The sequence below is a fragment of the Sturnus vulgaris genome, chromosome 9, assembly GCF_052056855.1.
Source record: "Sturnus vulgaris isolate bStuVul1 chromosome 9, bStuVul1.hap1, whole genome shotgun sequence".
NCBI lineage: Eukaryota > Metazoa > Chordata > Aves > Passeriformes > Sturnidae > Sturnus > Sturnus vulgaris.
Window position 1 is genome coordinate 22363151 of NC_142251.1, and position 15536 is coordinate 22378686.

The following is a 15536-nucleotide window of genomic DNA, read 5'->3' on the forward strand; positions in this document are numbered from 1 at the left end:
AGAGATAAAACAGCAGCTGCACAGCCTGCACCTAAACTCAAAATGCCTGATTTAGAGTGTTTCTGCTGTTCAAGCTGTGGCTAAGCAGGGAGAGCTCAGCAGGTCTCTCCTCCCTTGCAACACTCTTCAAGAGCTCTTGTTCTACAGCTTTGCTTTGAAGGAGTAAGAATGCCAGAACTGAGCCCATTTTTCCCCTTCTGTCAGTGGGGATAACCAGAAAAGGCTCAGGAAATTCTGGAGGCCAAGATAGATAGACAAAACGCTGAGAAGAAAAAAAGAGACTTTAAAAAAAACCAAAGCCCCTTTTCTCTGCCCTCTCACACTTTGGTAACAGCTCTCCCGTCCCCATCACCAATCACCACATCAGCTTCTCTTTTCTAATTAAATGAGTCTGGAGCTGACTTGGAAAGAAAGTCAGCAACTACGACACAGAGAAGTTTCTTACTGGTTTCTGTGATGAAGTAGGAGCCTGTTTGGCCCGTCAGTGGCTTAACCTACTTTATTTTAATGAATTATCCATGAGGTGGGATACACAGAGGTGCCATGTCAGCATAGTCTGAGGTCATCACCAACATCATCAGAGAAGCTTTGAAATTAGTTCTAAGTGGCAGTACTTCGTGTGGAGTCTAACAAAAAGTGTATAAGCACCAGCCAAAATAAATTATCATCTTCTCCCCTGCAGATGTGCACTAGTGCCTGCCTGATGCCATGAGGGCCAGCATGGCATGCCACCTCACTGTATGGAAACCAGCCACAAGGAAAATTATAAACTGAGATTTTTTTTGTAATTCAGAAACATATTAAAAGTGTGAACTGTGACATGTGCAGCTCACATGATCTGCATAAGGAATATATTAAATTTTTTCACAATGGAAGAGCCTCATAATCTCTTGAAGATTGTATCTTTTTCCCCATAAAAATTCATCCTATAGAACCATTTTTTGTGAAATAGTAATTAACAGATTGCAAATATCAAACTTCAGATCATTAGTGAGGCCCAAATAACATAATTATAGTTTTGAAAACTGCTCTGAAATTTCAAAGGGTCTCACCCGTAATGCTTTCAGCCAAGTCCAGAAACTGAAACTGTTTAATTTGCCAGTAGTTTTGTAACATTTCTCACAGCAGTGAGATTTGCATGAAAAGACCCTTTGCCTGGAATATACTTTTAATGTCTGAGACAAGCCTGACATTTCCACTTCCTATTTAATTTTTAAGTAACTTCTGCTTTAAAGTTCTGAGCCCAAGTTTCCTGCCCCAAGTAAACCAGATCTCTTCATTTTTCACTTTCATTTTCCACTTCAGCTTTTCTTTGCCAGTAATATCACTTGTAGCTGAATCCCAGTGGCAAATGGCTTCCTAACCCTACAGTTTCCACATTTTCTGTAGAACTGATCATCGCTTCTTCTGTGTCTGAATAAAATAAACTTCAAGGCTATGCATTAAAATCTTCTAAAATCAGTGCTATGTCTGCTGTCCTGAAGTTAGGGTGAGCCCCTGGTTTCAGTGCTGGAGATGAGCATGCATCTCACACAGCTTCTGGATGAAGAAATAAACTCAGTGATGATACACTGTAAGAAAGGCAGAGCTTCAGTAAAATTTGACTTTTCAATATCACAGAATAGAAAACAAAAAAATTCCTTTTCCAGGTCTCAGTGCTGTCATTCAGGGCACTGCCAAAGACAGTATTAGGGCAAGAGGCTTCTCCTTCCATTTTCTCTCATATCCTACAACTATTTGGCAGGGAAAAAAGAGACTTCATAACTTCATTTCCTCATCATGATTAGGTAACAGCACAGCAAGGAAGTAGCATGACACAGCTGCCATGGGAAGCCCAGAAAATAAGAACCATTAACAGAGAGCACCAAATAATTTTTATATAAACATATGTTGTTTATAATAGATGCAGAAATCATATCACATGTATTAATATATAAAATTGTAGCACGAAGAGAACATTTGTATCAGGAGGTGATCTCCAGTCCTGGCAGAGCTCTATCAAGAACCTATAATAAATATACTTTACTCATGCTGTGAGGTATTTTTTTACAATAATAGATCTCTCCTATGGCTGAAGTACCTGTAACAAGTGGGATTTTTTTGGGTTTTTTGATGAGGATTCAGAATACGAACATGCTGCTTATTCATGCAGTAGCTCACAAATCACTCTTTCCTTCTGTAGGGAATAGGATGTGCATTTACAGCCATGCTCAGGCATTCGTTTGACTGTTATGTGCATTATGACTTGAAAGTAAAACCTAGTCCACCATTCATAGCTTCCAAGAGTCTGGATCTTAGAGCTAATCCCACAGTTTCTCTCTCCATCTCATCTCCACTCACCTCCATCATGGCAGATTACAAGGCAGAGCATACCTCAATCACTACATGCTATTTTAAACTTTAGTCCACAGTGAATTAATTCCTATTGAATTCTTTTTAAGTGAAAACACTAAAAGTAGTGTTAAAAAGTAACATTAAACAGAAGCCTACAAGCAGTTCTTGGTGTTCAACCAAAATTAATTGTTGACTGAGCCTGATTCTTCACTTTGAGGGCAAGTTTTACTAAAAGGAAATGCCAAGAAAATATTTTTCCCCTCAGTTCCTAGACAAGATTAACTGTATTCTGCTTCAGAAATAAGAGCTTAATAGAGAAAAAATTCCCCATTCAAATACAAGCCATTTGAAGTGCTCTTTTTCCCCCCAGTGTGTTACTCAGACACTTCAAGTTCTCTGTGACCCTGAGGAAAGGAGGACATTCCTTTCAGCCTGGCTGCTGATTTCCTGACTGCACTCCCAGGCCTGTGCCCCAGCAGCAATCCAGGCACGGCCGGCTGGGGTGGTACAATCTGGAAGCTTGTTGCAATAACACACAGAACAAAAAACACAAGGAAGAGCCTGGCAGCTGTATAAAACTCCCTCTGAGCTCCAGTCTCCACAGAAGTTTACCAGCCCCAGCAATCAGCATGACCAGCCAGTCTCAGGGAATCCAGCAGCTTTTGCAGGCAGAAAAACGTGCCAAGGACAAACTGGAGGAAGCCAAAAAAAGTAAGTAGTTGGCCTGGTTTTACTGTACTTCTCAAGTGCAAGCCCTTCAGAATTACAGTAGCTCACAGAAAAAGATTATTTCTTCTGTACACATGCACTAGTGCTGTGCCTTGGCTGCAGCCAGGCGTTTACTGAAACCTGCACATTCAGAGTTTGCTTAAAATCCCGTGTGCTTATGTGTATGTGTACACATGCCTTATTACATTAAAAAAGATTTTCTTTGTTATATTCATCCTGTCAGCTGCATTTGTTCTTCCTTTATCTCGATGCTGATAATGTCGTTACTGCCTTGCTATTTAAATTAAAGTCCTACATGCCTTTGGCTGCCAGCTCCAGAGGACCAGACTCCAAACTTTTTATTTTTCTTTATTAATATTGCTAAAATTTTTCAGTGTTCCTCTTTACTTGCAAAATCTACTAACTTGTCTCCTAATTGAAGCTGGGCTTCAAAAAATTATATGAAAACTAAGAGGAGACTTCAGCACCCTGATAGTAATCAAAGTCAGAGTAAAACCATGAGCACTCTCAGTACTGTAATAGATCATTCACAGAAGTTTTATTACATGGTACAATTATTCTCCTGAGTGCAGGTACAACCACACGAGTCATTGACCTGCACTAGCACTGAAACATTAATACTGTTTTCTGGAGTGATCTTGCTTTAGAAACCAGCAGCAGAATGAAAAGAAAATGGATGACAATGATGTCATGTGGAGCAAGAGCACAATTAAAGGAATATATTTTGTTTTCCAGGGAGGAATGGAAGCTAAACAGAATAATTCGTGTTGTTTCCATATCTTTTCTACACGTGAATCAGCATTGTTGTGTGTTCATTAATTTTTAGTGTGATGTGTCAATTTTTGCAGCAGCACACAAGAATAAGTAGAAAGGCAACTCCCCTCCCTAAGCACCCAGCCACTGCCTGTGCCTTGCAGACACAATAGAGATTAAAACAAATCCTCCTGCCTTCATAAAACAGAACTCTCTCAGGCAGAAACCTGAAAGCAAGGGATAGTTGAGGTCATAGTTGAGCGTTTTGACCTCTTACACAGCCAAACTAGGAGCTCTGGGAGGGATGTTTTTTCCCTTCTCATGTAGGGCAGAGAAAACACACTGCTCCCTCAAAGAGAGCACACGACCTGGAAAGACACAGCCTCAGTGGAAGGAGAAGGAGTTTGGCCTGAACACAGACTGCAGAATCAGGCCTTTAACTATCATAGCTTAAATGGATTACCCTTTACTTTTGGTTTGGGTTTTTTTGTTGCTTTAATTTCATTTGTGTTTGTTTAAAACCAGAAGAGTCACTTTAGCTTTTTCTATAACAGTCAGTTAAAAAGGAAGCTTCATAAATAAAGGAACTCCAAAAATGAAAATAATCATTATAAAGTAAAAGTGATGACCAAAGATGAATGTCTTGCAGAATCTAGACACAGTTATGGATACATTTACTGTACTCTGCAAAAGACACACTCCCTTGTCATCACCTTAGCCTCACTTGGTGTGGTAACAACAGGATTTCTTACAGATAAAGTATCTTCAGACTCCTCTGAGTCAGAAACTTGAATTAAACCACTTCCAGTGTTTACCTCAACACTAACACACTAGAGTAGGAATTATTAACCAGCTACAGAAAAATAGATATTAAGAATTTTGCTATCAGTAAAATTATTCAGAGTAAAAATATGTCATCATTATGGATTTCTTTTCTATTACTTTTCAGGCCACAGTTTTCTTGCATAAAAAAATGAATAAGGAAAATTAAAATTTCAATACCCAAATTTAAACATAAGAAAAACAACCCAGTGACTGTGAGAGAGGAACAGGCTGCCCAGAGGCTGGGGAATCTCCATTCTCAGAGACATTTAAAACCCACTGGATATAGCCCCAGCTAATCTGCCCTTGCTTCCATCAGGGAGAGTATCCTTCCAGCCTCAGCAGTTTTGTGTGATTCCATGGAAAGCCTCAAGAATTTCCAAAATTAGCAGATCAAGGGCAAACAGTTTAAATAAATCCACCCTGGATTTTGTGCCAAACCAAGCATTATAGGTGATCTACCAGCATAATTATAGCTAGACAACCATTATAGTCAGCATTGCAAGAAGTTTGCAGTGAAGCTACAAAACAAATTTTTAAATTTTCATGTTGTCCCTAATTTAAGTATTTTTCATAGCACTGTCACTACACCACTTTAGATAACTATGCCAGCATAACTGGAATACTGTGGGACAAGGGCAAAAGGGATTGATTCTTTTAGAGGAAAATCTGACTATTCTAAGTAGGGATTACTTCAGCAGTCTCTTCCCCACATTGATTCTGCAATTAGATCAAGAGAAAGGATTGCAGAGTTTGTCTCTGAGCGAAAAAGCCAAGCTAAAAGGCAATACATGACATGCAGCAGGTCTGTGCAGTGCACTTGGCTGACCTGTGCACACACAGCTGGGTGAAACAAGGAGCCCAGAATGGCCAGCTCAGATCCAGCCAGCACCAGTTGGGATCAGCAGCTGCTGCCCAGGGCCTGCACTCTGCAGGTCTGGGCTGCCAGGAAAGCACTGAACCCTCCCAGCCCTGCCACACCAGCCCTGTGACCTCCTTTGTCACCCCAGGTAGGCACTGCACATCGCCACTGCACCAATGGGTCTGGCTGCTGTGCTGACACTGGGACATCAGCTGGCAGCTTGTCCATGGGACACACCAGGAAAAGGCATTTGCAAGGAAATGGGACTGGCAAAACTGCCCTGATGCAAAGCCTTCAGTGTTTACAGTTGATACTCACATAACCAATCAAAATGTAGTGTGAACACACATAATGTTGTATATAAACAGTTAATGGGCCTAGGTTTTGCTGACATATGTGCAGTTGTTGGTAATGCAAAAGCCTTGAAATGACTGAAAAAATTAGCAAATAAAATTATATTGATACACACAAAACAAAGCAAAATTATAGTGCTAAAGCTCCTCTGTAAATGCTTTTTCTTACTTCTTGCTCAGTACCCTTTTTCCTGGCATGACATCATTAGCTGATATCATTTATACCTGAAAAAATTATTAATATTTTAATAATTTATTAAATGAACACGTGCAAAGCTGAAATTATTAAGTTGATTAAACACAAGCCAAACCAGTCTGCAATCCTTTAGCTTTTTGAACATGGTGCTGCTTTATCTATTATTTTTACTTTAAGCACAGTTTGAATCCCAGGAATAACTGAGCAGCGTCAGTGCCAAGACATCAATTCCTGAAAATCCTTTTGGGTAAAATAAGGGAAACAAATGTGTCATGAACACTGGGCTTAGCAAAACTTGTTCTCCTATAAATTTTTATATCTTCCCTTGAATTTCTCATGCTTAATGAAAAGAAAGCTCGGTTGAAAGATTATAGAAAATCAAATTAAAACCAAATGTTAATCAAAATAAGATATTGTAAACAGAATTTTATCCATGGCGCTCTCTTGGATAACATCCAAGATATATTTTATCTACTGAGAAAGCTATACATAATGCTCAGCTGCTTCTATTCCATTTTATTGAAAGTACAAAGTGGTTTTCTCAGAATGCACATCCCCAAATCTCATTTTCCAGACAATTTAGCAAAGACAACTGAAATGGTTCTATTTTAAGAAAATACGATTAATTTTTGGCAACTTCTTCAAATGAGTTGATTTCTATGCAGAAATTCAGCTAGAAGCCTAGATGATATGTTTGAAAACAAAACTCCAATTTTAGCATTGCAGTTTTTGGAAAGTAAGATGAATTAGTGTTTGAACAAACTGGAATGCAACATTCTTGCCTCCTACTGTCTTTCTTGCAAGATCTAAAAAACTCCAGCCTAAAAGACACCACTTCTCGTGGATTTAACCAGAGCAAGGTGTTTCATTAACATCACAGAAATACCTAGAAAGAAGAATACAGCATTTCTCCATGCTAATAACACCTTCCCATGTTAGGCAAGAAAATCCTATACAATGCAAATTTAAAAATTTATCCAATTTAACACAATGCCTAAAAATTTATAGGCTGTGGACAAAGATACCAGGCATAGCACAGCTGCTTTGCTGCTCCCCATCTTCAAGGATGGAAGGGGGAAACGACGGCCAGCAGCAGTGCCAGCCCCCACAGCATGACCTTTGTGGCAAAAATCTCCTCAAACTTGGGGCTTTTTGTACCTCACCTCTGTGATCCTGAGGAAATGTCATAGGGCCAGGCTGGTTTGCCCATCCTCCTGCACTTCTTGTCCTCTTTTTGCATGATTTTGGCTGAATTTCAGTGCCCCGCCACCCTTCAGTGTGTAAGGATTGATTTCAGCTTGGCTGTGCTCTGCAGAGAACCCAACCCAGCAGATCAGTAAGGCTTTGAAAAGGCAGTCCTGTATTGCACAACTACGGTAGCAGACAAGTGGTTAACAACAGACTGATTAATTAATTTTGGTTTGTCTCTAGTGGAACAGCAGGTTAAGCTCTAGTTTCTGCTTAACTTAATCAGGTGCAGCATATGCACCATCACATATGTTGGCAGTTGCCGATTCTGTCCACAACGTTGTTGAACTAGCAGTAATTTACTCACAGCTTTTCCACTTAATTAAATAGGAAGCAGCAGGTTCCTGCTGTGCCAATCCTAAAGGCATCATGGAGAAATGAAATGGCTGCCACCCTACAGTGACACCCTATGCATTGTGCTTACTCCAGAGCACTGGCAAGAGCTGACACAAATGTATATATATAATCTTTGGTTCACTATCTACATTGTCAGAACTGTTGTTTTATAGTTAATCTCTTTCCATTTTGTGCATCTTAAATGGATATATTTATCTATCTGGTGGCCAAATATGCAACATATTTACTACAGATGGCCCCCCAGATGGAATTTGAAATTAAAATCCCACTGATTTTGAAATAATTTAATTTGCTATAGAGATCCAGTTCCTCAGCTGGTGAAATTGGCAAAGCTTCATCGTAGTCCCTCCCCCTGACTGCCAGCTCCAGAAAATCACCCCCCAGCCCCACTCCTACAGAGTGGAAACTCTACAAAAGGCTGATCTGCTCCAAATTTGGAGAGGAGAATAAGGGAAATTTCAAAATACAGACCTAATCCTGGTCCCAAATTGTGTTGTCCAGACTTACGTCAGGCTCCTACACAGATCTGTCAGTTCACTCATCCTAGGCACAACATTTCATACAGTGAGTGGCAGAAGCTGGGGGAAATCAGCCTTTTTCAAACAAATATAGACTCTGGAAAAGTACCCACTAGGTTTTAAACAGCCTTTCTCTCCTTTATACATAAGCACAGTGGGAGAAGGACTCTGAGAAATATAATTTCCCACACAAGAGAGCCTGCACTGATGGACTGGGAGTCAGTAAAGCTATCTAGTTGCTCAGTAGGCTGCTCCTTCCTGTAAAAAGCCTGTATACATGCCACACGCAAGGTTCCACAATAAGCACACCCACAAAAACCAACAGTTCAGGAATCAAGATTTAAAACGTAATTCCCATTTTGTGCATGTTTCTGCCTCTACTCGCCCATCTGCAGATAATTATTTTGGAAGGAGCAATCAGCTGGAGAAGTAATTCCCTGCTGAATCAGGTATTTTACCCAGGCTTTTGCTGGATCTCAGATGTATTAAAACAGTCTTCCTCCCAAGATTCAGCTTCCTCATGATGCCATGCTCAGTGGGAGCAAGTTGCTATGTGACACACCCAATAAGGCTTGAGAAGCCCAGCTCAGGTGTAACTAAAGCAGTGTAACAGCTTGGAGAAAGAAAATGAGAAATATTTATGCTCTTCTTCCTAGCCTAGAAAGAGAATGTTTCCTTGTTTCCTAGGATTTCAGGAAAGGAGAAAAGGTATCTTTTGTCTTCTATGCTTGAATTAAGAGGAAAAAAAATATTCTTATTGCTCAGTCTCCGTGGTGTTAAATAGGTTGTTACCGTAAGTAAATAAATCAATGTGCCACAAGAGATCAAGATGGCTCTTTCAGCTGCCTAGGCCGCCACACTCACATTCTTGTGATATCCTAATTTAAGCAATTAAGCAGTTTTTCAGCCACTGAAGATGTTTCTCCTGTTAAGAAAAAGAAGCAACCTTATTCCCCCTGCTCCTAAAATTCTAGCTGTACAGCAGCAAGAGACCCCAAAAATCAGTATCAGCCTAGGTGTCTCAAGTATAACATACCAACATTCCATGCAAGAGGTTTACAGTTAGAAAACTACTGTTTCTTCAAAAGGCAGTATAGCAGAATCTTGAGGAGATCCATGCAACTTTACCAACTTTATAAATGACAGAGAAGCCCATAGTGATTTTATGACATGCTCGCCAGCTCTTTCATGTAAAACCTTAAACATCACATTTCCATCAAACCATCTACTTTTATTCTTTACATGACAACTCTACTAGATCCAGGAAGTACCTTATGTCCAGTCCTGCAATGTCTTATATACTCTTAATTTGGCAAGCCTGTAGCGTTTTACCTAAAACTATTCACAGCCAACAAAATTAGGTATGTAAGTAAGCCTGGTGAGGAGGAAGGCTCTAGTTTCCACTACACCCTAAAATGTCATCTTACAGAACACCTTCTTGTTCAAAAGGAAAAGAAAAAAAAAATGTTAATCCCTTTCATGGTTTCTGTGCACTGGCAAAGAATACTATTGACCTCCTTCTCTTAATAACTCACCTCTGCATTTAACAAAGGTTAGTAGAAAAGGGTGGGGGAGAAAAGGACAAAGCCTGAAAGTTGCAACTCAGTTTGGTAGTGGTTAAGACATCTTGCATTATTTTGGATATCTGCCAGCTCTAAGCAGAATCCAGTTGGTGTGGGATGAAGGGATTCTGGCAACCAATCAATACAGGAAATCTTACAGAATAATGTCTTTTCCCATCCGTGACAACTAAAATCTGTTATCTGGCTGCTACTATTGCTGATGAAGAAAAGATAGATATTTATTTAAACACCAAGCTGTGATTAGAAAAAAAATGCATTTGTGTGGCAGGAAGACGTCTACTTGCAAAAAGACTTCTGTTGTCAGCAAACCAAGAAGCTCTTCAGTTGATATGCGCTTCTGCACAGGAAGTTGGTCTCAGAAGAGGGGTACTTGCATGACTGGTTAGCAGTCAAAAAGTATTCTAAGTAAATCACTTTGTCTCTTCTGACCATTGTTGTCTGAATAAATCCAATGGACAAGACTTTCAGCAAAGTCAGTGTTGTACTATGCCAGCTGAAATATCTCTGATTTGGAGAGATTCATCTTTGGGGATATGGGATGGTATGAAGTAAATGCCTCTTTCTTCCCCCTCTAGGAAAGGGTAAAAGGCTGAAGCAGGCCAAGGAAGAAGCCACAGCTGAGATAGACCACTACAGACTGCAGAGGGAGAAGGAATTTAGAAACAAGGAAACAAACGTAAGTAAGAAACCTGCATATGTTCTTTTGTCATATCAAACTGCTCAGTGGTAAGCCAGATTGCTTCCAAGAGTATCACATGGAGACTCCTGCAAACCAGTGTGCTCATACTGATTAAACACGGGTGTCATCTACAGTGGCTATATGCTTCATTTGGACTTTTTCATAGGCTTGGAATGCATTTGTAGAAGACGTTGTGGATATTCATCACTAAAGTGCTGCAGATTCCATATTTGGTTCATGTTTATGCTTTGAAGACATATGTCCCTTAAGGAAAATACTTTTGGGTCCTTTTTCTATAACCACAGACAGACCTAGTTCCTGTCCTGAGACTAGGGGATTCAGTAAGCTGGATGTGTCAGTAAAAGCAAAAGTTTAAAATGTTTCTTTCCATTCCTGTTCCACTTCAGCTGTCTCTTTCATTATATATGACCGCATCCTTTATCAAACTGAAAATCACCAAAACTTTGGAGTTTTTCACTGTTTTTAAATTAAAAGTTGTCTGATTCAATAATTTCATATCTGAAGAAAGCCATTTCATACATATATGGCATCTTGCATTTTTCTCTAGTATTTCATGCAATTCACAAACCATTCTCTTTTCAGGTGACCTTCCTCCTACATTGTTGATCTTTTTTTTTCCCCTAGTTCGTATTATATAAAGACGAGGAAAGGCAAAAATGGACACACACACACACACACACAAAAAAATAATAGCCAAAGAGGTCAAACAAAACCTGTTTTATAAACCTGTCATTTCAGTCACACTTCCTATAAAATGCTTTCCAGCAGGGATCACAAGCCTTAGGAACATCTGTACACACAAAGTCCCTACCATACCCTGCCAATCCCCAGACACACTGTCACACAGTGTCTCAAATGTACAATTTCAGTTGTTTACTGACACCAAAATAAAGTAAAAAACACCTCTAAAATTTGTTGACCTTTTCAGTCAAGCCTTCCTGTTCTACATCTTGATAGCAGAAGAGTAAAGATTTTGCTTTTTTGTGAACTCAGTTTTTCCATCACAACCAAATTAAAGCTTCAGGGAAAGGCCACTATTTGTCGACTGAAGGTTTCACAGGAGCAGGACAGAGCACATATTGCTGCTCAAATGCCAGCATGTTGTACAAGATCACTGCAGTCCTCCTCCATATTCCCTGACCCCATTATGTCAAACGTTCATCTGCCCAGACAAATGCCATCATTATTAACCTGTGTCTGGGACGCAGTCAGGAGCTCCTGCAAAGCAGTGTACAGGGAGCTCTGGTGCCCAGTTCAGTTTACTTTCTCAGGTATTTGGGCACAAGTATTTTTAATTCTCTGTCACAATCTCCTTTAATGCCATTCTTCCTCTTACTTTGTGTCACTTGTATCCAAAGAGAAACAAATTTTCTCATACTATGAAATGCTTCATATCCATCCTGAATTAACAACAGCAACAGGAAAATAATGATTGAGGTTAGAATGACAATATGCAAAATCTATTTTCAAAACATGCTAATTTTTTTGCCTGGATCTCAAACCAATTTTGCTATAGTTCATAGGGTTTTCACTCAGTGTCAGAGATCCCCTAACTCTGGAGATGTGCTAGTTCTGAATTTTGTGGCTTCTGAGCCAATGCAATATTTTAGCAGCTTTGAAATGACACAAGCATAAAACCTGGGAAAAATAAGGGACAAACCTTCAGGGTCAGCAGAAATCATAAACTAAGCAGAGCATGCCTGCATTCTGCAAGAAAAAGGTCCTCAAGTTCAGAAGCAGAAAAAGAGAGGGAAAAACACGTAGAAGAGTAAGAATTTACTATCTCAAATTACAATATTAGCTGAGAAAGCAGGTCTGCAGAGGCTCTTCTTAAAACTATAATACTTTTCTTGAGGCTTTTCAGAAGTACTTAGTAGCTGGATAACATGCAACCATCTGGGATCTCTAGAAAGTTACTTTCCCCAGTGGAAAAATTCAGTTCCATAAATCTGGTCTAAGCTGTACAACCTTTCCCACACGCAACCCTTGCAACTTGCCTAAAAGTTAAAATAAAACATCAGCTAAAAATAGTTATTATAGAAAATTATAATCTTTTCCCAATACTTAATATTATGTCTACCGCCTACATTTCTTCCAAATTGAAAAATGGTTTACATGTGGATTATGGACAAATATCTTACTATGTTGCCAGGTACTGATAAATGGAACAGGGAAGGTGGCTTATGCAAAGATGCTTTTCCTTCTTTTAAGGACTAAGTTGGGCTGAAACCACATGGAAAATAGAGTTAGTGACCCCTCCCTTGTTTCTGGTCATGCTCTAGGTACCCCACTAATACACCCAGGTTAACTCCACCTGATAGTCCACCCCAGAGAACCGTGGCAGGAGCAAGAGCAATATGTTACTTATTCCTTTCTTATTCTGCCAGCATGCAGAAATGTCGTCTTCTCTCCACATGGAATTCTTTAGCTGGAAACCAATTTCTCTGCTGGTATCTGAAGGACTTTTCCATAAGGGAAGAATTCAAGGGATGTTGGGGCAGTGGGGGAGGAGGGAGCAAAGTCACAGATTTGGAACGTGTGCATCTGTTTATAACATAACCTTGCTAAAATGTTCAGTGAGTCTAGAGTCAATTAAATCCTAAGCGAATGTCCTGATATTAACTGTGCCAGAAACTGTCTGGTATTTCGCCAGATAAGAAAATGTAACATTAAAAGACCTTGTCTGAGGCCTGTTGAGGGTTATACATCACTAACTGCTGAAGACATTTCAAGTACTCTGAAACTGTAATTATGCATTTTCAGGAAGGCTTTTCCATGTTTGGTCCTTAGCTGCACTCACAGGCATTCTCAGTGAGGCCAAAGGAAGGCACACAGTGATAGAACTTAGCTGACTAGTCATTAAAATAGAAAACAAATTAAAATGAGCCATATAAAAGACAAAACATACACAATGTTTTTCTCATAGCGAGCTGGGAAACTTTAGTTACATAGGGAGATTCCCATTGCTAATGAGCATATGAGAGTTGCCTTCAATCCTGTTTTTATGCATACAGTTGAAACCAGATCCAACCTTCAGTGTTTGGAAGCACTGTGGTGTGTTTGTGTTATGCTTGTGCTACATGATGAAGAAAAGTACAATAAACATGGTTATATATAACCTCACATTTTGGTCAGAGGTAGTCAGAGGTCTTCTGCTTTTCAGGTAATGGGCTCCCAAGGTAACCTCTCTGTCAAAATAGAAGAGCAAACAACAGAAGCCATCCGAAACCTCACGAGCAGCTACCACAAGAACATGGAGAGCATGATGAAAAAGCTCTTGAGCACAATATGTGACATCAGCCCTGAAATTCACCCAAACTTCAGACCTGCAGTTTAAAATTCATTGATGTGCTGTGTTTGTAAAAAATAGCCTTCTTTCTTGTTAAGCATACATACTTCCTCATGTATTGTTTCTGTATGTGTGAGAAAAAAAGAGCACTGAAGCCAAAAAAAGCACACAATTCCACACAGGCTTTTGATGTGACAGGAATTATACAGGGTTTCACAAGCATTTGTTGGAATATTGTTTCCTGTAACTAAGCCTCTGTCATTTAGACAGGGGCAAGTCAACAACTACAGAATAAATGATTTTTTGACACCAGCAGGTTTTCAGTGGGAGTCTTTGTTCCTTTTGTCTTATAAAATGTTCTGTACTTGGATGTTATGTTGCATAAGGTCTGTTTATCCTAATCTTAACTGTACGTCAAGTCACATGGAATGGAATATCACAAAAAACTAAAATGGAACATTTCTGTTTTCTTTGTGACACATGGAGTGGTAGGTTATGGACCATACAGGAACATTTGATTTTGGTCAAAAAGAATATGTCAAAGGGTTTTCAATTTTTCTATGCTAGTTTAAAGCAAAATGTAGTTAACTTGTAGCACAAAATTATGCTTTAAAGCCATACTTAAATTATTTTCCTAAAATTAACTACACCATAAACTTTATATAGCTTTGTTAAGGCTGAAAAATGAGAACAGGCATAATCATTATTTACAAAATTGCTATGATCCAAGGGGCAGGCTAGCACATCTATTATTTTCTATACTTACTCTGAAAGCACAGGAACTCAAGGGCTCCAACTCTACACCAGTTATGTTAAAGGGTACCTGAATCCACAGGTTATTCAGCAGAAATTGCATCAGCTACAGCTCATTTCTGTTACCCTAAGCAACCTGGGGGAATACTTCCCTTTGCAACAGCACAGATTTCCCTTGGAATAAATTCCACTGAAGTTAGGAAAATACAATATGATCTGTGCTCTCAAGGTGATGCCCATTCAGTCAGATGGGAGGCACTGGTGAAGTGGGGACCTGGACACACCTGCACTGTGAGCTCCTTTAATGCCTTGTCTCCACTACAAAATTACACCCAGTCAGAAAAGAAGCTTGAGAGATTGCAATGACTAGCAAACAATAGCCATGATTTTCAGTCCACATAGACACAGACAAATCATTTCAGTTTCACAGCAGCTAGTCATGGGCAATCTCCTGTTCCAGCAAGGTTTACATAGTTGACGTGCTGTCATGTGTAAAATGACCATAAAGCTGTAGTCAACCTAACGGCAGCAAACATGATTCCTCAAGGCTGTGCCTGGATACTACATAAAAATCTCCAAGCCTTGATTGTTAGTCTCCTATGCTTGATTATATTCTCTGGGGAGCCAAGGATGCTGAGGAATGGGAAAGAAACTAGAAATCCTATTGACACCAGCTGAAAGGCTCATTTATTTAGGAGTGCTTTGAATCAATGTGTGATAGGTTCTGATTTACTTGAGGGGATGAAGGCACTCCAGTCTCAGCCTGTGTGCAGGAGCCAATGGAGGCACCTTCCTGTAGAGCTTGGGGCAGTCAGGGCTGCCTCACACCTAGGGGCACATGCCTCCAGCTTGGGTCATGCTACAGGACCAGTGCAGTGCTCAGCTGTGAAACACACATCAAAGCGGATATCAGCACCTCACAGGGTCTCACTGCAGTGCTCAGGACTTCTCTGCTTTCCCTCTGGGCTCCCTCAGCACCCTTGCCCCCAGCTATCACTTCTGAACATACAGAAATATCTCAGGTTCAGCTGCAGAACTG

At 39.9% G+C, this 15536-nt stretch overlaps 1 protein-coding gene across 1 annotated transcript; it reads left to right on the forward strand.

Annotated features, from left to right (window-relative positions):
* Positions 1 to 2748: 2748 nt before the first annotated feature.
* On the forward strand, positions 2749 to 14056 carry ATP6V1G3 (ATPase H+ transporting V1 subunit G3). Its single transcript, XM_014883342.2, has 3 exons — positions 2749 to 3045; positions 10331 to 10431; positions 13619 to 14056. The coding sequence occupies exons 1-3, from the start codon at positions 2964 to 2966 to the stop codon at positions 13790 to 13792; spliced, it is 357 nt and encodes a 118-aa protein (XP_014738828.1). The 5' UTR covers positions 2749 to 2963; the 3' UTR covers positions 13793 to 14056.
* Positions 14057 to 15536: the final 1480 nt, after the last annotated feature.